Source organism: Bipolaris zeicola, assembly GCF_000523435.1.
Source record: "Bipolaris zeicola 26-R-13 unplaced genomic scaffold scaffold_2, whole genome shotgun sequence".
Taxonomy (NCBI): Eukaryota; Fungi; Ascomycota; class Dothideomycetes; order Pleosporales; family Pleosporaceae; genus Bipolaris; species Bipolaris zeicola.
This window is the reverse complement of record NW_006912051.1, coordinates 25,730-47,724: the sequence shown is the minus strand read 5'-3', so window position 1 is coordinate 47,724 and position 21,995 is coordinate 25,730. Positions and strand designations below refer to the sequence as shown.

General features: G+C 51.0%; 12 protein-coding genes across 12 annotated transcripts; 9 read left to right on the top strand and 3 right to left on the bottom strand.

Annotated features, from left to right (window-relative positions):
* Positions 1 to 1,081: 1,081 nt before the first annotated feature.
* COCCADRAFT_31965 (uncharacterized protein) lies at positions 1,082 to 3,398 on the top strand (the record flags this gene model as incomplete). Its single annotated transcript, XM_007708505.1, has 5 exons — positions 1,082 to 1,219; positions 1,330 to 2,001; positions 2,073 to 2,383; positions 2,429 to 2,752; positions 2,816 to 3,398. The coding sequence occupies 5 exons, from the start codon at positions 1,082 to 1,084 to the stop codon at positions 3,396 to 3,398; spliced, it is 2,028 nt and encodes a 675-aa protein (XP_007706695.1).
* On the top strand, positions 3,395 to 3,670 carry COCCADRAFT_81646 (uncharacterized protein; the record flags this gene model as incomplete). The annotated part of the gene is made up of 1 exon (XM_007708553.1): positions 3,395 to 3,670. A coding segment is annotated over one exon (276 nt), but the record flags the coding sequence as incomplete, so codon positions are not given.
* Positions 3,671 to 4,042: 372 nt separating this feature from the next.
* COCCADRAFT_31964 (uncharacterized protein) lies at positions 4,043 to 4,891 on the bottom strand (the record flags this gene model as incomplete). The annotated part of the gene is made up of 3 exons (XM_007708504.1): positions 4,043 to 4,351; positions 4,400 to 4,734; positions 4,783 to 4,891. The coding sequence occupies 3 exons, from the start codon at positions 4,889 to 4,891 to the stop codon at positions 4,043 to 4,045; spliced, it is 753 nt and encodes a 250-aa protein (XP_007706694.1).
* A 394-nt stretch (positions 4,892 to 5,285) lies between these two features.
* On the bottom strand, positions 5,286 to 7,286 carry COCCADRAFT_81797 (uncharacterized protein; the record flags this gene model as incomplete). The annotated part of the gene is made up of 2 exons (XM_007708552.1): positions 5,286 to 7,001; positions 7,062 to 7,286. 2 exons carry the CDS (start codon positions 7,284 to 7,286, stop codon positions 5,286 to 5,288), a joined length of 1,941 nt encoding a protein of 646 aa, XP_007706742.1.
* A 363-nt stretch (positions 7,287 to 7,649) lies between these two features.
* Positions 7,650 to 10,046, top strand: COCCADRAFT_21655 (uncharacterized protein; the record flags this gene model as incomplete). The annotated part of the gene is made up of 4 exons (XM_007708476.1): positions 7,650 to 7,689; positions 7,747 to 7,799; positions 7,851 to 8,256; positions 8,308 to 10,046. 4 exons carry the CDS (start codon positions 7,650 to 7,652, stop codon positions 10,044 to 10,046), a joined length of 2,238 nt encoding a protein of 745 aa, XP_007706666.1.
* An 814-nt stretch (positions 10,047 to 10,860) lies between these two features.
* On the bottom strand, positions 10,861 to 12,981 carry COCCADRAFT_31961 (uncharacterized protein; the record flags this gene model as incomplete). The annotated part of the gene is made up of 1 exon (XM_007708503.1): positions 10,861 to 12,981. One exon carries the CDS (start codon positions 12,979 to 12,981, stop codon positions 10,861 to 10,863), a length of 2,121 nt encoding a protein of 706 aa, XP_007706693.1.
* A 990-nt stretch (positions 12,982 to 13,971) lies between these two features.
* Positions 13,972 to 14,598, top strand: COCCADRAFT_81807 (uncharacterized protein; the record flags this gene model as incomplete). Its single annotated transcript, XM_007708551.1, has 2 exons — positions 13,972 to 14,438; positions 14,490 to 14,598. 2 exons carry the CDS (start codon positions 13,972 to 13,974, stop codon positions 14,596 to 14,598), a joined length of 576 nt encoding a protein of 191 aa, XP_007706741.1.
* An 841-nt stretch (positions 14,599 to 15,439) lies between these two features.
* Positions 15,440 to 16,186, top strand: COCCADRAFT_331 (uncharacterized protein; the record flags this gene model as incomplete). Its single annotated transcript, XM_007708446.1, has 2 exons — positions 15,440 to 15,844; positions 15,899 to 16,186. The coding sequence occupies 2 exons, from the start codon at positions 15,440 to 15,442 to the stop codon at positions 16,184 to 16,186; spliced, it is 693 nt and encodes a 230-aa protein (XP_007706636.1).
* Positions 16,187 to 16,852: 666 nt separating this feature from the next.
* On the top strand, positions 16,853 to 17,723 carry COCCADRAFT_31958 (uncharacterized protein; the record flags this gene model as incomplete). Its single annotated transcript, XM_007708502.1, has 3 exons — positions 16,853 to 16,902; positions 17,140 to 17,312; positions 17,461 to 17,723. 3 exons carry the CDS (start codon positions 16,853 to 16,855, stop codon positions 17,721 to 17,723), a joined length of 486 nt encoding a protein of 161 aa, XP_007706692.1.
* Positions 17,724 to 18,633: 910 nt separating this feature from the next.
* COCCADRAFT_81855 (uncharacterized protein) lies at positions 18,634 to 19,908 on the top strand (the record flags this gene model as incomplete). Its single annotated transcript, XM_007708550.1, has 1 exon — positions 18,634 to 19,908. One exon carries the CDS (start codon positions 18,634 to 18,636, stop codon positions 19,906 to 19,908), a length of 1,275 nt encoding a protein of 424 aa, XP_007706740.1.
* A 151-nt stretch (positions 19,909 to 20,059) lies between these two features.
* On the top strand, positions 20,060 to 20,209 carry COCCADRAFT_81786 (uncharacterized protein; the record flags this gene model as incomplete). Its single annotated transcript, XM_007708549.1, has 1 exon — positions 20,060 to 20,209. One exon carries the CDS (start codon positions 20,060 to 20,062, stop codon positions 20,207 to 20,209), a length of 150 nt encoding a protein of 49 aa, XP_007706739.1.
* Positions 20,210 to 20,333: 124 nt separating this feature from the next.
* Positions 20,334 to 21,374, top strand: COCCADRAFT_81882 (uncharacterized protein; the record flags this gene model as incomplete). The annotated part of the gene is made up of 1 exon (XM_007708548.1): positions 20,334 to 21,374. One exon carries the CDS (start codon positions 20,334 to 20,336, stop codon positions 21,372 to 21,374), a length of 1,041 nt encoding a protein of 346 aa, XP_007706738.1.
* Positions 21,375 to 21,995: the final 621 nt, after the last annotated feature.

The following is a 21,995-nucleotide window of genomic DNA, read 5'->3' as shown; positions in this document are numbered from 1 at the left end:
TGGCTACAAAATATACCCAACACACCTAGCTGAGACCTCTTTATGTTCCATCGTATGCGCCAACTCGCAGTACAAAGAAGATGACTGAGCTGGCGAAGTTACTTGTGCCATTCTTTTTTTTTGCTGAAAGTGAAGTGGTTTGGAAGCGAATTATCACGAAAATTGTATGAAGATTGGATAGTGAATATGATCATGGGTGGATTATCTTTGCTTTTGCTGGCATTTTTCTATGTGTGGATCACAAAAAGGAGAATTCAGGCTAACAGGTAAACATACATACTAGGAAGACTCCTAGTAGTATGCCTTTTGCTGCCTCGTGACTTGATTAGCACATTAAGAATTATCTGACACCAAAAGGCTTGATTCTCTAGGCTCAAATCATTCGATTTTGACGCGAGCACTTGCGAAGAAAGGCTCTTGAAGCTTTCACATCTTGCTGAGTACATCAACCTCAATCTGGATGATGTCTTGCGAGATTACATATTCCTATGAGTAAGACAGTGTCTCTTCGAGAGCTTCGAAGTAATCTTTACCTACCGGCATTCATTATCGTTATCGTAGTAGTATTTCGGAAAACATGAAAGGCACGTATACCTTTGTACACCTTCGTTGCTTCGATAGCATTTTGTTCAACAAATTCCTCACAAGATCCTCCGCAGTTGGGAAGCAAATATTAATAAATCCATGTGCCCGTTTTCCACCAAAGGCTCTGATGCGAGGGTGAGGATAGAGTGCTCCTTGTTTTGCAATCCCATAGCAACCATAGCCTCCTTCCGCTTTAGCTACATGACCGGACCACCTTGAACATCTCTTGTACTGTGCTCTCTGCACGAATGTGAAATATGTCGTGGGGCAACTACTCAAATATTTGAACTGAGCAAAGTGACAAAATGGATACTGTTATCGTGGTGAAGTCTTCGAGACCAGTCACAGGAACCTGTGTATGTACTGGGTGTGAAATGTTGCAACAATATGATTGGTGGGCTATTTCCCCACCAACTGTCATCTTGACGTTCCTTTTGCTAAACAGCAAGTCTACACTCCACGACGGAAACATATCTGGCAAGTGCTTATTAGAAATATGAATAGAAGTTTCCGTCAAATACTACCTGCAGCAGGAAGAGTTGACAGAGGGCCGCCAGTAGGGTCGACAGACAACCAACCGAAGAAGAACCCACCATTGCCGGCATGCGAACCGTGTCGGATAAGCAAAATAAAGGTTTCACGTCACCTCGAGAGGCATCGGTCGAAGTGTTAACCATCCTGCAGTGTACCAGTGAGAAGCCAACATGTAGGGTGTGCCTTGAACGCAAGACAGTTTGCCGATAGTACGTCGAAACAGAATCACGCCAAGCCAAGCGAAAGTACGAAGATCTGCGAAAGAAACAGTCTGCACATGAAGAGTTGCTCGGACTCATGCAAACACTACCTGAACAGGATGCATTCGATATTTTCAAACAAGTAAGGGCCGGAGGAGACATTGGCGCTATCTTGAATCACTTTAGAAACGGCGATTTGTTGTTGCAAATGCAGCTTGTACCAGAAACCAGACTCCGATATGAGCTTCCTTACAGTCGCGATATGCCGGCATTGCTACTGACATCTTGGAGCCCCTATCTCGACTCATTGATCTACGAAGTGGTTTCACAGCGTGCCTTACACCCCAAGGCGCATGAGCCTGCAACGACAGAGCCTCAACAGTCTATCATTCCAGCAAAATCTACACAGACGTATCAGGACATGTACGTGAAGGCATACCATGCAGCAATATTTGTAGAGCCCCGCCTCGAAAATACGAGAATTTCGGAGTGGACTACGGTTTGCGGGGATGAAGGACTTATGCGAAAGCTACTGGATGCATATTTCACACGTGAATACCACCTCTGGCCAGTGTTTCACAAGGACTACTTCTTGGAGGATTTATCAAGTGTTAAATCGCTCAATTCGAAGACATCCAGCAGTTTCACATCGCTAGTGAACGCCATGCTAGCATATGCATGCGTAAATATTACGATGCGTCTTTGATACACGAGATCACTGCTCTGACTTTGCCCTAATATTGATGCTACAAGAACATTTCGAATCGCTTTCGTCATTGGGAACCTGATGGTCTCGGATACCGTTTCTTCGCTGAAGCAAGGAGGATTTGGGAAATGCTCTCTGTCAGCGGCAAAAATCGCAATCTTGCGTCGGTCCAGGCTGCGATGATCATCAATAGCGTCTACAACATCTACGGCTTAGACAAGCTTGGTAGTGCCTACGGCTTGAAAGGTCTTGCTATTGCTAAAGATCTGAAGCTGTTCGATGGAAATGCACGGGTTAAGTCTGAGCGAAAACGCAACGCTAGGAACTTTTCTGCATGGTGTCTCTTCAACATTTATAGGTAAGTACCTCGTGTCTTGATTATATTCTAGACGACTAATACTAGAGTGATAGTCATACCCGTTTTGGATCATCCACCCAAGGTTCCACTTACTGATCCTTCTACGAACTCGGCCTGGTACGGCGAGATATGGACCAGGTACCCGCTGAGTGAAACATTGTCGCCGACATATCGTGGGTATTACTTCAAAGCTATAGCTGACTTCAGGGTAATCCTTAACGAATTGTCTCATGCGTCGTTCGGCAATAATTCAACACTCTCAGCGCAGCAAGCAATGATATTCGTGCGTCGGTTTATGAGTTGGTTCAAGGACCTCCCTACGGTCCTCAAGCCAAAGAACATTGTACTCCCAGCTCACTTTCTCATGCAGCAAGCCATCCTTTTCTTTTTTTTCCTCTAAGATCAAAAGAACTCGACTGATTGAACTATCAGCCTCGATTATCATATGGTCATCATGACGATTTGCCAGCCTTTTATCGGTGACCAGTGCAATGACGAGTATTCTCCCAAAGATATTGTTCTGAACGCAAAGCGCGACATCAATATCCTTGTACGACTCTACTATATTCGACACGGCTTCGAAGTCGCGAGTGTCTACTTAACATCCCCACTCTCAAAAGTGGGCTTCATGTCTTTGCACAACATCAACAACCCGACAACGCCGGAAGAGCTTGAATTGGATCGATCGAGTCTCCTTCTGGCTCTCGAAGGCCTGCATGAACAAGGCCGCAATTACTACATGACAAGGACGATATACCACATTATGAAGTCCCAGCTCCGACCGGAAGAAGCAAGACTTCTACAGGGTTTAGAGACGCCGGAAACGTCAGCTGATGAGAGTCCTAGTCTGATGGTTGAGACACAGTCAGGGTGGCATCCCCGCATCGTTGATATTTCGGACGCCCCCGTCGACAAAGAACTCTCAAAGCTAGCAAACCAGTATTTAAAACTTGACTCGGGTGTGCAGAGCGACAGTGAGGTGGGTAGTAGTCCGGCTCCCTCAATCAGCACTTGATCTGCGTCACATGTGAATACAAGAGAGGCAAAGTCAGCTGTCAATACATTCCCAAAAAGTCTTCCTTGGTGATACTTGAGGATCTACTATATACCATACGTGCGTTTTGTTGTAGTTCTGACCTAGATGCCGCGGATATATGTAGTAGCGAGAGATGTCGTAGCTCTGCGCTAATAAGCTTTTTAGTAGGTAGGTGCCTTTTACTAAGAATCGCGTTGCTCATGATGCTTGCAGCACAACTAGTGTTGAAGCGTTCTAATCGCGCACAATAAGAGCTCCTACTGCGCAATGTTAAATGACAAAAGCGGCCATCTCGCAGTAGAAATTTGTGATGTCCGTCACTGCGCATCGGGATACTCTGCGTGACAGGACGCTATAGACACTCTGCAACATAAGAAAGTGAGCAATATGTTAGCAGAATACACATTCTCGGAACAGCATCCCTAAGCTATAGAGTCCATTTTATCTCTTTATCCTCTCGACATAGGTTCTGTTTCACTTCACTTACTCTTTTATAGCATAAAATAGTAATTCCTCTCTATTTCCATCAGATTATACAAATTACATATCTTCTTCAGAGCTTCGCCTCTCCGATCCTAACACACTCAGCTTCCTCTTCACCAGTCGCTCAAGTCTTTCTCAACTCACAGGTGCTTGTGGAAAAAGTCCAGTACCAGCTTGTAACCGCGCTCATAGCCCTTCCGTACTTCCTCCTTGCTTAAATCACTGCGAGCAGCCATCCAGCCGTGAATCTGATCTGGGAACCACTCTACGACATGGGGAACTTTGATGCCTTGCTGCCACTTTTCAACGTCACCCTTGTCCTCGTCGCCAGATGGAAGCATGATGTAGGGAATGGTGATGCCAGGCGCATCGTCGCCAGCCACCATGGCGGGGTGGCATGCCGCTGCGACCTTGAACTTTGTGCCCTCCATTGCTGAGAGGTTGACAATCTACGCGGTGTCAGCTTGTGTTTAGTTCATGACATCATTCAAGCATACCTTTCCACCCCAGCAGTAGCCAACAATGGCCCACTTCTCGATGCCTTTCTTTTGACTCAGCTCATCCACAATCTTAGGGATGCGCGACAGAGTCTTTGGGGGTGCAGCCTTCGTCTGGAAGAACTCTCCCATCTTCTTCTTCTTTTCATCGTTGTCCGGTGGCATCCATGAAATGTCGGCTGGGCTGCCCTCGAAAAAGTCTGGCATGAAAACCTGGTACTTTTGACTATCTGTGTATGCAAGGATGTCGGCTCCCTGCAGGGTCTGGTTGAAGAAGCCAAAGATGTCGTAGACTACCAAGATACCGATCTTCGCGTCCTTGGGGCCAGTCGCATCTGGGTTACTATTAGCATAGACTGTGATGGGCAATTGATCGAACCTACATGTCTTTAGGCCATCAACCTCGATGTAGTCACCCTTGGGCTGGTAGCCCTCGCTGACAACAGCGGGGGTGTCACAGCATGCCTTCGACTGCGTGGATTCGGTCGACATGTTTGCAATGGGTCGTGTTGTTGGCGTGGTAAGCTCTTGTTTATATGCACTTGGGCGCTGGTAGCTAGAAACAGATCGTAGTACAGCAATTGAAGCACGACGCAGGTTGTGTGCAGCAAGGCGAGTAGGAGTAGATTGGAGAAGCGATCTTGTACGAGCAATGGCGCGCATGATGAGCTGGTTCGGTATTTGTCAAGCTGCCATCGGCCGCTTGGTGGGGAAGCTGCCGTTCAGACTACCCCACTCTCATGATGTCACCAGAGCTGAATGTGTAAAGCAACAATGGTATAGCTTCTTGTGCCACCTTCTATCACTACACCTGCTTGTCGTCAGAAATCTACGGGGATTATCAGGTAAAAGACTGGTAATAGTACATCTTGTTCTATTTCGCCGTCTAAGCATCCAAGTTGAGCCTTTCTAGCAGAGTATCTATCTTGCCCAGCAAAATCTGGTAGTTCATTGCATCTTGTGCAAATTCATCACCCACTTCCTCGCCGTCTAGATTCCTGATGACACCAGTGGCAACCTGTTGCTCTACTGATGCAATGTTCTCGTCATGTCTTGTCTTCTCTGGTACGTCGTCTTCCAGAGCAAGATCGCCAACTGCATCTACGATATCTCTTTCAGTCGTTGCCTTGATTGCTGCATTCTCATCCATCATTTCGTCCAACCCACTGTCCTCGAAGCGGAGCCTGAAGCGTTCAGAGAGATAGTACCGTATATCGTCAACGAGTTCAACAGTATCTGTTTCCTGTCGAGCTTTGACGCGTTTTGCAGATTCTTGAACAAGCTCGGCAAATTCTGGCTGATCAATGTAATACTCGAGGCGATAGGCAATGTACCTTGCAGCAAACTCCTCCAGGCGCTGTACACGGGTATCCCAACCTGCCCGAATGACTTCGTAGATGTCAACAGCCTCATCGGCATCGGTAGCACCACGGGGATTATCCGACTCCACCGCAGAGGTTGCACCGTTGCCCAGAGCAGAAATAATAATGGCTGCGCGCTGCTTGAGTTTCTCAATAAAGAGCTGATCTGCTGCAAATAGCACGTCAATGGCAATGTCAAGGCCAAAACCTGCACGCTCAGTGTACAAAAACCTCAAAATGGTCTCGAGAACCGCTGGCGAGCAGTCAATGGTTACAACCTGCAAGTGGGGTGTGTCCTGCGCCTCCTTGAATTGGGAGCTGAACATTGTCAGAAAATATTCCGAGCGCAGCAACATGGCCCGATGCGCAGGGAAGATGGTCGATTTGCGCGGCGCTCGCTGTCGCGATGGTGAGCGTGCTCGACCTGGACCAACTGGTATACCTGAGAGGGGTCCAGAAGTGGTTCGGACAGGCGGAGTCGACGACTCTGACGGCCCCAATGGCTGACCTGTTTCATTCTCCTCTTCGTCTTCGTCGGCACGCAGCAGAATGTCGGCAAAGATTGAGTTTTGGCGATCCCATCGTATGCTATCCACCTTGTCGGTATCCACGACCTTCTTGTGCCGGAGAACGTTTGTTTTGAACCAAGACTCCAATTGGTCCCGACCCCGTTCTAGTTCGTCTGCGCGCCGTTGGCGCAACAACCGTCGATCTGAGACTTCGGTGATGTCTTCAAACAAGCGTTCTATTTCTAGATGCTTGCCGATCTTATCGATACCGTTCAGTACCACGCGTTCTTTTTCGTCGTCGAGTCCAAATAGCGCCCGCCGAATCGAGACCTCTTGAAAGTAAAGATACTGCAGCGCCACACCAAGCGACTCTGCTGGGATAGTATCTGGCAGTCTCCACGTGGATGTGCTGGGCGCTGCCTCGAGCTTCTTTGCAAAATATGGGGATCGCGCAGCGAGGAGAAATTTGTGCAGGTGAAATTCTTGGCCATAGGCGGTGATTGTGATGTCAGTCGTCTTGGGCTCGGTCCTCGTCAGGAGGGAGGTGATGTGTGCGGCGAGCGGTTGCAGGGGATTCGACGACTTTGCATAGTCGTAGGATAGGAGGAGATTTCGTATCCGGTCGTTGAGTGCGTTATAGAGACATCGTTCGCCTTGGAAGGTATCGCGTTCGCACAGGGCGCCGTTCTCAAGCAGGAGGCGTATGACTTCGTAGTGGCCACACAGACTGGCCTTGAGCAGTCAGCGCATAGCCCTTGTGGTTATGCAGGGCAGCCAGGCGGGGTGTCATACCAGAATCAGGGGCGTGTAGTCAAACTTATCTCTGGCATTGATGTTGACTCCAGTGGAAATCATCTCCTGGCAGACCTTGAGGTCTCCACGGCGGCATGCCTCGCAGAAGAGTCTAAAGTCGTCGCTCAGGTCAAGAGGGTTCTCTTCCTTGAGCTGGCCCGACGAGATGGCCTGCGCCTCGGTCGCGAGGGCGGCCTCGATCTCGTACTTTTTCTTGACATCCATTGTTTTTGCGCAGTGGCAACAAGCATCGAGGACGTGTGGATATGTACGATGTGGATGTAGTGCTACTATGACGAGGGTCGGCGCAGATCGGAGGTGTGCTATCGATAAGGCCGGGCGCAAGGGAGACCCCGGCCAGCCAGCAGGACAAAGCCAGGCTAGTGCGCTGCGTTGCTGGGTTGACGGCCGCTAGCGTAAACAGCACCAAACACCTAAGAAACCTGGCCTTCTATCCCGCCTTTCCCGTCGTCCTCTGCACTCCTCCGCCACCGGCCCTCGAAGCTTTACTAACACAGCAGCCTGCTCTTCTTTTTGTTTTTGCATCCCATACTTGCATGTCTTTTGCGCAATAGACCTACCGCCACCATGCCCGAGGAAGACAAGTACGACGTGCTCGAGAAGATTGGTACGCACATGGCCTCGACGTCAATTCACACTCTTATCACCTGCTAACAAGCTGCAGGCCATGGCTCCTTTGGAGTCATTCGCAAGGTCAAGCGCAAGTCGGATGGATATGTATGCAATTCATGCACAAGACACACCGCACACCTGCTGACCGCTACATAGATTCTCTGCCGAAAAGAGATCAGCTACCTCAAAATGTCCCAGAAGGAGCGTGAACAGCTGCAGGCCGAGCTGTCCATCCTCAAGGAACTCCGACACCCAAACATTGTCGCCTACTTTGAGCGCGACCACATCAAGGCATCCCAGGACCTTCACCTGTATATGGAGTACTGCGGAAATGGCGACCTAGGCCGCGTTATCCGTGAACTGAAGAACAAGAACCAAATGTGCGAGGAGGAGTTCATCTGGAGCATCTTTAGCCAGATTGTGAGCGCATTGTATCGCTGCCACTATGGTGAAGACCCGCCTGCCGCTGGCCGCAACGTCATGGGTCTCGTTGGCAATGCGAAGCCTGTTCGCGACCCCCGCAAGCCCATGATCCTTCATCGTGATCTTAAGCCTGAAAACAGTCAGTACCCCCATTTTCCTTGCGCTCGTCTGTGCATGCTAACAGACGCAGTCTTTCTTGGCGACGACAACTCCGTCAAGCTCGGCGACTTTGGTCTCTCCAAGATTCTCCAATCCCACGACTTCGCATCCACATACGTTGGTACTCCGTTCTACATGTCCCCCGAAATCTGCAAGGCCGAGCAGTATGGACCCCACTCGGATATTTGGGCCCTCGGTTGCATCATATACGAGATGTGCACAAAGTCTCCTCCTTTCAATGCCAAAACCCACTTCGAGCTCATTTCCAAGATCAAGTTGGGACGCTACCCCGACATTCCTGCCTGCTATTCGGCCGAACTTCGAAAGGTTATTGCCAGCTGCCTGAACACCACACCCGATCACCGCCCAGACACTGCCGCACTTTTGAACTTGCCAATCGTCAAGCTGATGCGCAAAGAGCAGGAGGTGGTTAAACTTGGACAGGATCTGCGCGAGCAGAGGATGCTCACTGCAAAGCGCGAGAAAGAGGCGAGCGAGGCCATCTCTCGGATTCGCAAAGAGCTCGACGACCAGTTACGCCGAGAATGGGAGGTCAAGGCCCAGCTAGAGATTGAGCGACAAGTGAAGCTCCAGACCGAGCAGCGCGTGCAAAAGGAACTTGCCCACCTTCAAGCCACATTTGAAGGCGAGGTAAACAGACGTGTAGAACGTGCTCTGAAGATGTATCCAAACCGTCTCAGCACGTCGCCGAAGCTCGCTCCTCGATCCAGCACACCGACAACTTCAGCAACAGGGCCATCAGCCGCCTTGTTCCCAACCGATGTTGAGGCCCCAACCGCCAACAGCTCAACAAACACGTTGAACACAGACTCTGATTTCGCGAGTGGAACAGACTTGTCATCGCTTTCCCTCGATGACACCGCCGAGGATGCTGTTATTGCAGCAAGACCAAAGGCGAAGCGCCCGTCTCGCGGTCCGCTTATGCGCGCCCGTACCATGTTCAACCAGCCTTCGTCCACACAAGTTCCCGACTCCCCGATGGACGTCCAGATGGCCGAGCCTTCACCCGCTCCAACATCCCTCAAGGGACTCTCTCTTTCTCCCCGCCGTAACGCGCAGCCCAAGCAAAACATCTTCGCTGCCGCAAAGGAGGGTGCAAAGAGGTGGGAAGCAGACGTCCCTCCATCGCCAACGGAGGCCGAGTGGAATGGCGACTTCGATGACGACGATGATCTTCCAGTACTACCATCGCCAACACGAGCCCGCAGTGCCTCTAGTAGCCGCCCCCGGAATGACGATCCATTCAAAGTACTTGCGAATGCCCAGGCGCCACTACTAAAGGCCAACACGCGCCTCGGTAATGCGCCAAATCTTCTTGGTCCCAGGACTACCAAGCCACGACCAGTCTCTGCAGTACCCATTGTTGCAGCATCTCCCTCTCGACAAAAGGCCAAGTCGACTGACAACGCATCGACGTCGCCACGAAAGGCGGGCGCCGCCACCAAGGCAATCCCATTTGCTGGTCTCCCGTCAAAGAAGGGCAACGAGGCGTTCCGTGCCCAAGCCCTGCGCAACAACGGCGCTGTTCAAGGTCGTACCCTTGTTGAGCTCCAGCAAGCACGCGGCATTCCCCTCCAGACCATGAGCGAGGACGAGGGTGGCGCAAAGAAGGGCTTCGGCTACGGTGGCCGGAGAAGCCCTGTTAAGCAACGAGGCGGCGGCATTAGCCCACCAGCTGTCTGGGATCCTAACACAGAGCCCGAGATGCCATCTCCCTTTATTATTCGCAGCAAGCGCATGGTCCTATAGGGAGGACGAGCCGTTACAGCTCCGGAACGATTACGACAACTACGACAGTACGATGAAGAGGGGTGATATATACACAAGGTTCCGGAGATACACACATACACACATTTCAAGGCGTTACACGAGAAGGTCTAAAGGATCACTCGACTGGGATTTTTTTAACGGATGTGGAGTGCCTGGCGTAGAAGGTGGGGATTGCTGCTTGGAAAAAGCCAAAAGCATGTTATGCTTTTGCGTCCCGTCTTTCCCGACTACTTCCCTTTGTCACACCTTCTTGCATGTCTGCTTTTGCCACTTTTTTTCTTCCTTCGAGGGAGTGAGAGGCTTCCTCTATTTTTAGGGCGCATACGAGCATTCTATTTTTGATGTGTTATGTTTTGAGGGATTGGATTGGACAGAGGCGTTTTTTCCTTGGGACGATGCTGCAGCTGCACTAATACTGTTAAACTGCACTGCATTTGTACTCTAGTCTCCTGTTTCTCCTTGTGTTTTTTTCCTTTGAGACGAATTTTATTGCTATATTTCGATCAATGACAGATACCCGAAGTTACACTCATGAATGATTTTGCAATCGATTTTGATCAAGTAACTGTGAAAGTGATATGCAATATCTAGAGAGCTGACTGATGATACAAAAGGAGAAAGTAAGTCTAGGAACGAAAAGTATCAACGCTTTCAGCACAGAACCCTCTAGGCATCGTCTTCAAAGGACTGCCGAGTAACGACATAATTACCCTATTCACCTCCCTTTACGCAAAAAAAAAGACAACATCATTACCGCATTGAAACCACAAGTAACAAACTTCTCTCCAAAACCTCACCACCCAAAACTCTCAGTATGCAAATAAATACCCTGCGCCCCCGTTCCCTTATGCACCGCCCTCTCATCACTCAACGCCACAACATGCCGCCGAACATCACTCACCAAACCATGTGGTCCACAAACAACGACGCCGCTCTCTCCCCACGCCTGCTCGAGCGACTTGCGAATGATATCACGTAACTGGGGGCGTCCCGCCAGAATAGCAATGGACGGATGCGTAATCGTCAGAGAAGTAGTACGCGAATGCGAGTTGCGGGGTGATGACGTGTTGGCTGAGCAGCAACATGCGGTTCTGCGGGTGAGTGGGTCTTTTTCTGAGATGATGGCGCGACAGTAGCAGGTGGATGGGCCGATTGGGCTTTGGATACTGGATGGGTCTTGGACTTCTAGACTTGTTGTTTCGTTTGAGCGGATCTGGTGGATTTCTTGTTTCTCGGTGGTAGTGGATTTGTTTTGGGAGGGGAGGGAGGAAGATTTGGGGTCGTTGTAATGCGGGGTGCCATGTATGATTTCGTCTTGGCGTGATGATGAGGTTGCTGTGGGAGGGAGTATGTCTGAGACGAGAGATTTTTGGCCTTCGGTGAAGGATGGGTCGCAGGTGATGTAGACACTCATTTCGAGCTTGATGTCCCGGAGTCTTTCCTGTAGGGTTTGGAATTCCACATAGATGGAGGTGAGTTGTTCGGAAAACCAGTTGAGCTGGCCACTGCTCTTCACAACCCAGACAAAACGGATATGACGTGTGACGGCGCCAAGTGGTGTCTGGAGGAGCGACTTGGGTTTCAGAGTACTACGGTTGGCGTTTTCCTGCCAGCCCCGGATTAGGTCGCGAAGTAATGGCATTGTAAAGTTGCTTCCGGTACTGCCTGCCACAAGAACAACACTGTCGAACTGTCGGAGTGGTCGCAGGGTACCATAAGGGCCCTCAAACGTTACCGATCTGGTCTTTGCTAATGCTTCAGATGAACTGCTTGATTTTTCAGCAAAGCTGTGGAAGCGCTTTGTGCCGCCCTTTTCAGCCTTGACATAAAACTCCATCCGCCCATCTTCAGGTATTGTGGCAATAGTGAAGGGGTGGCTCTGTAAGGGCACAACTGCTTGACAGGATAAGTATACGTGTTGACCAGGTTTCCAGCTCATTGGTGGGTTTCGGACAACTATCTTTGTTGTGTTATGCGATAGGGGTGTGAATTCGGCTTGGCACGTCAGAAAGCCCTTGATGTTTTCTTGCTGTCTTTGCGTGGGGTGAAAGAACGAGACGTTGAGATACAAGAGCCGCAAAGCTCGGACGACGCGATCAAACAGGAAAATGGCAACCGGTGCCCAGACGTAGCCATGCATCTCGCTGGGACTATGGAGGTAGACGAACGCCAGGAAAACCGCAAAGGAGATGATGTGCTGGATGACAAATATCTCGTAACTCCACCCTCGGATTGGCGACATGGAACTAAAAACAATCCAGAACAAGGCACACCAGGCAGCAAGACCCTTCCATACAATCCTGTTGTTCTGGAGCTGGTAGCCAATATAATCGTAAGGCGCCCATGCACTGAAGAACCAGCCCATGTGCATGGTAGCTGTCAAGAGCATACAGCGAGCACACCACCGATGCATCCAGTTGAGTCGCTCGTAGCTCATCCCACTGAGATGGCCGATGATATTGTTCTTGCCTGCCAGCAGGACAATGATTGGGAACTGTGCGATTGTGACAACACCACATCGAAAGCCGACGCTCTCCCGATTGAGTACATCGTGCAGATCCAGCCCATAGAGACACAGCACGACAAGCACAACCACGTTTGCCAAGATCAGCGAGGTTCGACCGACGGTGGGTAATCTAATGGTCCGGCCTTTGATGGGTATATGTATCGAATAACTAGATGCCTCTCGGGTCAGAGCATATGTGGTCGCGTTTCCAAGCGCAAACCATGACTTTGGCCTTGCAGGTGTTGGGGCACCACGTCCTGCTGCAGATAATCTTTGTCGATATAGCAGGTAGTTGTAGACATTGAAGAGCGTAGCGACGGCAACGGCACTGCCTACTACTGCATAGTAGAAGTGTGGAAAGTCTCTGAGGGCGGGCAGTGAGCCCATGGACATGTGGCTGTGGCTCATAGTGTCTGGTGTTGGCGCGTTGTCGCAGCGTCTTGCCCGATTTGTATTCCCAGTTCTTTACACGTCTTCAGAATGGCTCCTGTGGTAAACACCAAGCCGGGGAAGTGTATGCCAACAGTTTCGTCTTCAGCACATGCTGGCAGTCTTGGCCACAGGCAACGAGGGCGCGTCTCAAGACGGTGGCTATTAGTAGTACGTTGAGCAAAGTATAAATGAAGGAAATGGAGCCAAAGTAGGTGTAAGTAGGTGATGAAGACAACGTGCGGCAGTGGTTCAGCGGAAAGTCCAGGGCTCTGTCAGCCACGGTCCGGGCAAAGTCAATCATTTTACTGCACTGCCGTCTTTTGATCAACTTAGATGCGGGCCCGATGGACTGGGGTAACGGGCTTGCTCGATAGCCCAGAGCCGTGGCGTTGCTTGAGCGTTGGACGCTTACCGGAAGCGGCTAATTATGCTCAAAGTGACTCCATGGACTCCCTGGCTCTCACCAGACGACGAAGGGGGTTCGTTCGCTCGCAACTACCCTGCATTACGGCCTGGCCAAATCTGACGGCATTATTGTTAGCTTACCATGGCCGAGAACCCTCATCCTGACCCCTCGGCAGCTGGGCGCATCCGGGAAATATGCTCACCTGTCCCGACACTTCACGCGTCAGCCCAGGCTCGCCATCCTCTTGACTGTCGCAAGATCCCTCTTATACTTCTCTCAGCTGTCGACACAGGACCAACGCCTCGTCGCCTTAGGCTTATGCGTCTATGCTAACTCTTGTATCCGTGTATCATCCGAGATCAGAACCAGCCAGGGTGTCACCCCACACTTTACCAAAGGAACCTTTAAGCGACCGCCTGCCCGAGTATCGGTGTAGCAGTCTGGAACTCGGAACCTAATTGTCAACACCTGTCTCTCCCGCGCAACGGAATCAAGAGCTTCTGTGAAGCCTCGCCACTACCAGCCTTCCTTTCGACACTCTATTCCATCACTTTTGCATAATGGTTGCACACGGAGGCCACGATGAAATGGCCATGGGGTCATCAGAGGGAATGCATGCGAGCGAAATGTCTGGCCATGGCGGCATGGCAATGGCCTTCTTCACAGCAACCAACACTCCACTGTACTCCAAATCATGGACCCCATCATCAGCTGGCCAATACGCTGGAACCTGTATCTTCCTCATCCTCCTCGCTATTCTCCTCCGCGCCATCTTCACAGCCAAGACCTTTCTTGAAATCAAGGCAGTAAAGGACGCTCTGCAGCGCCGCTACGTTGTCGTAGCTGGCGAGAAAACAGTCCTTGACGATGATGCCAACTCGACACATGGCATTCTTACGACCAACGGCGTTCAGGAGAATGTCAGGGTCGTGTCTGCACCAGTATCTCCCGTCCAACCTTGGAGATTTGGCGTCGATCTTCCACGGGCCTTTCTGATGACGGTTGCGGCGGGTGTCGGATACCTCCTGTGAGCAGACCATCCCCCAACTCGTATCTACCGATGCTAATATTACAACAGCATGTTGGCAGTCATGACCTTCAATGTCGGATATTTTCTGTCTGTTCTAGCGGGCACGTTCGTCGGTGAACTTGCTTTCGGCAGATTCAATCAGGCCGCACCGCATTAATGGCCGACGGGACTCTGCTTTGACCTTATATCCGCACTGTACCGGAGTCTAATGTTGTAGATGCTTTTGTAGTACTTGCCCACTAGATGATTAGTTACCCAATTAGATATTTCCCACAAACAATACCTCGCATTCAGCCTGGTCCGACCTCGGTCATTTGCAACCAGTGTATGACCGGACTTTGCTTATCTTGACCCTAAAGCTTATTTCTCCTTTTCCTTTGTCGTGTCTCACGTACCCATCTGACCGTGTACACACACATGTACAGATTATTTCCATGAGATCTTCGTGTCGAAGCTAATGGCAATCTCAAAGCCTAGGCCGGGTAGGGGTGGGGCTGATGTGAAAGGGACCCCTGTCCTGCACTAGTGACCATTCATCCATAGCACCGCTGCTTTGGTAAGAAACTTGCTCACGCTTCTGCATTCACAGAATAGTCCACCCTGATTCCTACCAACCAGGCCATACCGCCACCCGTCCAGTATCAAGTATCAAAACAAATAGCTCACTGACTTGTATTTTTCTGGCACCGGCGCGTGTCAGAGTCCGCTGCCGGGCACAGGTGTGGCTGCATCGGCTCGATGTGCACGCCACACCCTGCAATGGGAAAGAATGCACGGCATGACGGGAAGCAAGTACGCCCGTTCCTTGGGTCTAATAAATAAGGAACGACGCGCCTGTACTTATTAGACCGCCTGGCGCATGCAAGCGGCTTCACTGTCCCAAATCACGCCTCCTAGTTAATACCATTCCTCTCGCTCTTTCTCCTTCTCTCTCTCGTCCTCTCTTCCTCTCTTGAACAATCAACACCTCTACATACACTCACCGGTCAACGTTCAAAATGCTCTCCAACACTTTCCTCGCGCTCTCTCTTCTCCCCCTCACTCTCGCTCACTTCAACCTCAACTTCCCTCCAACGCGTGGCTTCGACGAGGACAAGGAGGGTAATTTCCCCTGCGGAAGTTACGACCAGGTCTCAGATAAACGCACCGATTTCCCTATCAGCGGTGGCCCTATCCAATTGGTTCTAGGCCACCCACAGACAAATGTCGCCGTTTACATGGCGATTGGCGACAACCCTGGAAGCGGATTCAGTGTCGTTCTGAAGCAACAGCTTATGGTCGAGGGTCTGGGTAACTTTTGCCTGGGCTCGGTTAGCATTCCAAAAGACCTAAACGTGACTGCTGGCACAAAGGCATCTATCCAAGTCGTAACCAACGCGCACAGCTCTGGCGGTCTGTTCCAGGTAGGTCATTGAATCAGGATACATGGAAGTGTCGAGTCGCTCATAAAAATACAGTGCGCCGATGTTACTCTTGTCGACAAGCAGCTCTCCCAGTCAGAATTTCAAGACAACTGCAAGAACAACACGGGAATAAAGGTGGCTCAAGAGAATATCTCTGGTAACCCCAACTCTACAGCTACGGGTACGGGTGGCTCAGACGACGACGATGATGACAAGCCCACAGCGTCTGGTAGCGGTAGCAGTAGTGCAGCGAAGCCCACAGCGGCTAGCGCAGCGACACATGCCCAAGCCATTTCATGGGTGTTGGGTGCTGTCGGTCTTGCTGGAATTGCTATGCTTTGAGTAATATTTTCGGGTTGATGGCGTTGATACCAAATTGAAAAGGTTGTTTGCATAGTGCGTCAATGTGCATGCAGTCTAGCACTGCGCTTTCTTTCCAGCATTTCTGTTTACCAACGTGAATAAATCGGCTGCTTCTTTGCCAGAAAAAAAGAGCTGCCTGGGCGAGTCTGAGCATGGCTATCAGCCCGATATGATGAAGCATCAACTAGGTCAAAGCTGGCTGCGAGGAATAGACGGTGTTGGGGGAGAGTTTCTGATAGAAACGAACAGAGAAACAAACGCGATTAGCTTCGAATCAGAATCAGTTCATTGGTTGCTCGAATAGCGGCGGTGCGTGGTGGAGGCGTGCGTGTCTTGTGTTCGAAATGGCTCTTGTCGAGTGTTGATCGCGCGCCCCTCTCCTCTGACGTTGCGGGGAAGGAGCTTCCAACAAGCGAGGCAAGCACACAATCGGCGCTTCCGTAGAGTTTCGCCGATGCCCGCAACAACTTCACCAGCTACACCACACTCCAAGTCTCGGCCACGATCCCGAATTCAGGTGCGTACCGGTCCCATATCCGCTGCAGCCTCACCCGCTCGACCTCCCGTGAGATTGTAGCCCGACCGCTGACGTTTGGCTGCCACAGATCTCCTCACCAAGTCACCTTCTTTCTCAACACCGCAAATATGGATCACGCAAAGTTGGCGCGTATGCAGGCGTCAGTGCGCATTGGTACGTAGAAGAAATTTGGCCCAAAATCTCCCTCAGGAGGAAGCAGCTCATCTTCTCTGGATACTTGTTCGCTAACATGTGTGCATAGGGTAAGCAACACTCTTCGCAATCTATTTTGATAGCCCCGCACCAAACAACGGTCCCGAATTTGCGAAACACCACCGCAACCCGCGACAGCCGAACAAGGACTCACGGATGGAAATGGCGGTTATGAGGTACACGAGGCTAATTGGATCAATAGCGGCAAGGGCACTCCCCGCAGGAAGGTCAAGAAGGTCCACAGGGGCGCTGGTACCGACGACAAGAAGCTCCAGACCGCGCTGAAGAAGCTCAATGTCCAGCCTATCCAGGCCATTGAGGAGGTCAACATGTTCAAGAGCGACGGCAACGTCATCCACTTCTCGGCACCCAAGGGTACGTCACCATCTCTCCACTCATTGCAATGCCGGGGGGATATTTGAGGTGGAGGAAGCATTGCCTCGCTGGAGATACATCTGCATTTTGTGTTGCCGGATCCCCCGTGCTTCCGTACCTGCAGCGACTGACATTTTCGCTATTGTAGTCCACGCCTCAGTACCCGCCAACACCTTCGCCATCTACGGACACGGTGAGGACAAGGAGCTGACAGAGCTCGTCCCCGGCATCCTCAATCAGCTCGGCCCCGACTCGCTCGCATCGCTACGCAAACTCGCCGAGTCTTACCAGAGCATGCAGAAGGAGAAGGGCGAGGACGGCGAGAAGAAGGACGACGACGAGGAGGATGACGATGACATCCCCGACCTCGTCGCTGGCGAGAACTTCGAGTCGAAGGCTGAGGTCGAGTAAGAAGCTACTCCAGTCTTAGCCAAACAAAGACTAGGCAGTGTTGAGGAGGAGGCTACGTGCAATGATGGCCTGCCGCATGTACATTGGTTTTGAGGACTTCATGAATGCAATGATCATTACGGTCAGCAGCCGCGGCGAGTTTTGCATGCACATACCGGGCTGGTGTTATACCTCGGAAAAAAAGATATGAATGAAAGTCTTCTAGCACGCTCCCCATGTCATCACCATGCACCAATTGCAAGTTCTGAAGGTACGTGCATGCATGCTGACGTGAAGCTTTGCATCTTGGACGCGTAACCAGCTCGACTCCATATATCCTTGCTCGAAGAGTTACACGCGCTTTGAAAATACGCAAAGGCATTGACCCTGCATCACTATGGCTAACCTAAGATGGCCGTCAATAAGGTATTTGATCTAGATGTATGGAACAGGTCTGTGTTGATCGCAATTCCTCGTATCTGACTTGACACCAAGTCAGCGGCAGATCAGTTATCGGGACTAAGCATGAAAGGGCTAGTAGCGACATGGTTAGACTTGGCGCTATCTTCACAAGTGCAAGCCTCCAACATGCCATCACCTGCCTGGAAAGCTTGACTAGGAGATCCAATACGATTGATAAGCACGAGCATATGCATACTTCAAATGATCGGTGTTGAGAGGTTTGCGACAACTATCCACGAAAGCTACAATAGGTGCGCTCTCCGCGATAAAACGGTCCAGACGCTCTTGTGGGTCACGACTCGCGATTATGACGGCTCCCCACTTGGTATGACCCTGAGTCTTGAACCGCGCCCCAAACCTTAATGCTATGCGTCTTGGAAATAATTTCTTTTGCGACCCCTTTGTTTATTTTCCTGTCGTCTTCTCCAGATACCCGTCCTGAGTGCAACAACAAACAACAACACCCAGGATGAGTACCGAAACCATCCTCATACTCGGCGGATCATTCGCAGGCATCAGCGCCGCCCACTTCTTGCTCAGGCACGTCGTACCTCAGCTGCCTAAGAATGATGGTGTCACTTACAATGTTACCATGGTCAATCCGTCGAAGGATCTTTGGTGGCGCTTTGCTTCACCCCGCGAAGCTGTCTCGAAGCAGATGATGCCTTCGGATAAGACTTTCTACCCAATCGAGCCTGCATTCGCGTATGCCTCTTCCAAGTTCAAGTTCATTCAAGGCATGGCGACACATGTGGATGCTGCTGGGCAGATTGTGTCTGTTGAGACTGCATCCGGCGAGCAGCAATCGATTCCCTATGCAGCTCTCGTAATTGCAACCGGATTCACAACACCGAGTCCGCTATTCACACAGGCTACTGATCGCGAAGCCCTTGAGAAGGTACATGCCGCTTTTCAGGAGGGTCTCAAGACGGCTAAGGATGTAATCATTGGCGGAGGCGGACCAGTCGGTGTCGAGACAGCAGGAGAGATTGCAGAGATGCTCAATGGCAAGCCAGGCTTCATGGCGTCTGCGCCCAAGAACCCCAAAGCACAAATCAGAGTCTTTGTCGCCGACAGGCAGCTCTTGCCTCTTCTCCGACCTGCCATCGGACAGACGGCCGAGCAATTCCTGAAGCGACTTGGGTGTAACGTCACATATGACGTAAGGGTCATTGGATCGTCTAAGATGAGTGAAGAGGAAGGCGGAAAGACCAGGGTGGATCTCTCCAACGGAGAGATACTCGAGACCGACATATACATTGACGCGACCGGTACCCGACCCAACACTGGCTTTCTCCCCAAAGAATGGCTCGACAGCCGCAATCGTGTGGCCTGCAATACGAAGACTCTCCGCCTCGAACATGAATCTGCCCGCGTCTACGTGGTCGGCGACGTAGGCTCGTATACCCGAGGAGGTGTCATGGACATGTACGACGCGATACCTGTAGCCATGACGAACCTCAAAAACGATCTGCTGGCCCACTTAACCGGCGAGCCACACAAGGGCGACCGCCACTACGCTGCGAACATGAAGGAACAGCAAGTTGTCCCCATTGGTACGCAGAAAGGTGTTGGCGCGTTCAATGGGTTCCGATTGCCTAGCCAGATGGTGTGGTTCATCAAGGGCCGGGACTATATGATTTCGCAACTTGCGCAGGCTACCTTGAGGGGCGATCAGTTCAAGAAGGAGGGCAAGTGGACACCTGTTCAGGAGACAGGCAAAGCTGGACTAAGCGCTGCTTAATGCAGAATTGTTGTTCGAGTTTAAGAAAGGCGGCCGGTACAGTATACGGCGTCTTGGATCTATTTGGATGCGTGGGCATGGCAGAGGAGCGTCGCATTGCATTTGTCTTCGATGGAATACCCCTGCTGCATAGCGCGCATTGAGCATACACATGATTATAATACTATTTCTATTCCAATCCTGTATTACATGTAAGCCAAAGCCGTGCTCGATTCCCCAGTCTTTCAGTTTCATTGAACCATGTTACGAGATTGCCGATCCATTTATGCGTGAGATGATCGCGGCCGCCCCACACGAATAAGCTTAAACTTAGCGCGTCATGACCAGAGCTCCAAAATTTCCCAACGTCGACGTTCGACTTGTACAACACGCCGCGCAATACATTACTTGTCCTTTTCTGAGCCTTCACAACCGAAACCTTCTCAATGGCGACTGAGACCCGTCCACCTCCAGCTCTCACCTTTCCCCGCCCCATCTTCGCCGCCGTCTCTCCACACCCGTTCCTCCAAGCGCACCTCTCTGCTGAGAAGAAGAAGCCCGTACGCGCCAACGGCCGAACCGCCAATGAGTTTCGAACACCAGGAGTAAACACCGGTAGCTTGACACATTGCAATGGCAGCGCAGTCGTGCGCCTGGGCAACACGAGCGTGGTTTGCGGCGTACGTGCAGAAATCTTGAAAGAGGAAGACATATCAGGCGCCTTTGAATACCCCAAAGACTTGACGGGTCAGGATGATGCAGCACAAGAAGAGGATAGTGAGGAAGTTAAAGGACTGAGGCTGGTGGTTCCAAACGTCGAGCTTTCTACTGGAAGCACACCGTCACACATTCCGGGCAACGCTCCCTCGACATACGCACAAACACTCATCACGCGGATACGATCGCTTATCCACTCAACACGACTACTCCGCGCTTCAGATCTCCGCATTCTATACAAACCCTCTACGAATCCCGAGGACCCTGATGTGGAAGCAGAAACACAGTTGAAGGGGTACTGGGTTCTGTATCTCGATATCTTCTTCATAAGCATCGATGGAAACGCGTTTGATGCAGCATGGATATCAATGCTCGCTGCTCTGCGCGACACTCTTATACCACACGCATACTATGACGAGGAGTTTGAGGGGATACTATGTTCCGACAATCCGCAAGAAGCACGCCGATTGCGATTACAAGGTCTACCGATACCCAGCACATATGCGGTGTTCGAGGGCAGGAAGGAAGAAGATGAAGACGTAGACTGGGTACTCAGCGATCCCGATGCTTTTGAGGAAGGAGTATGCAGAGAGACTGTCAGTGTCGTTGTAGACTGCCAGGGTGGGAAGAAGGGCACGAAAGATCTGGTGATTCGAAGGGTAGAGAAGAGTGGTGGGGGTGTCGTTGGAAGGGAGCTAATGGGTGGTTTGATTAAAAGGAGCATTGATCGCTGGAGTGCTGTCGAGGCTGTGTTGGGCGGTAAAGCTTGAGCGAGATTGCACCCGCCATTGGACAGCATGGAATATGCATCCGAAGCTTTGATTGTCTTTGTGCACAGATCATGGGTGTGAGTAAGGTAGCAGAGTACAGGCTCCTAGCTCCAAGCGTAGAGTCGCACAATACTGCGGTAGGTAAAGCGACATCGAAAGCCCGCTTAACGGCAGACTCAACCTGTTCGAATATGGTCTTGGTACGCTGGGTATTGGGAGAGATATCATGGCAAGACGGGGCTGTGTGTGCGTATACATATGTACGTACAAATGATAGTACCACAGGGAGTGCACATGTACGTACTGTGAAGCGGAGCACGAAGCGGCACGGTAGAGGCTACGTACATATAGATGAATTTAAGTAGCGCATATTATGTCAGGAAAACAATATCACAAGATTGCTTCATCCATCTCCTATTTTACACATGCATTTCTGTCATCAGTCCGTCAAACCTACCTGCTTACCGTAGTGGAACGCCATTCGTGCCGCTACACTGGCGCACCACGCTCCCCACGATGAAGCGTACATTACAGCGCGACACTGGAGCCGAATCCGCCAGGGGAAACGTGTAATAGAGTACGTCGATCAATGTAATCCACGTGGCTCGCTTGCGGGTAACA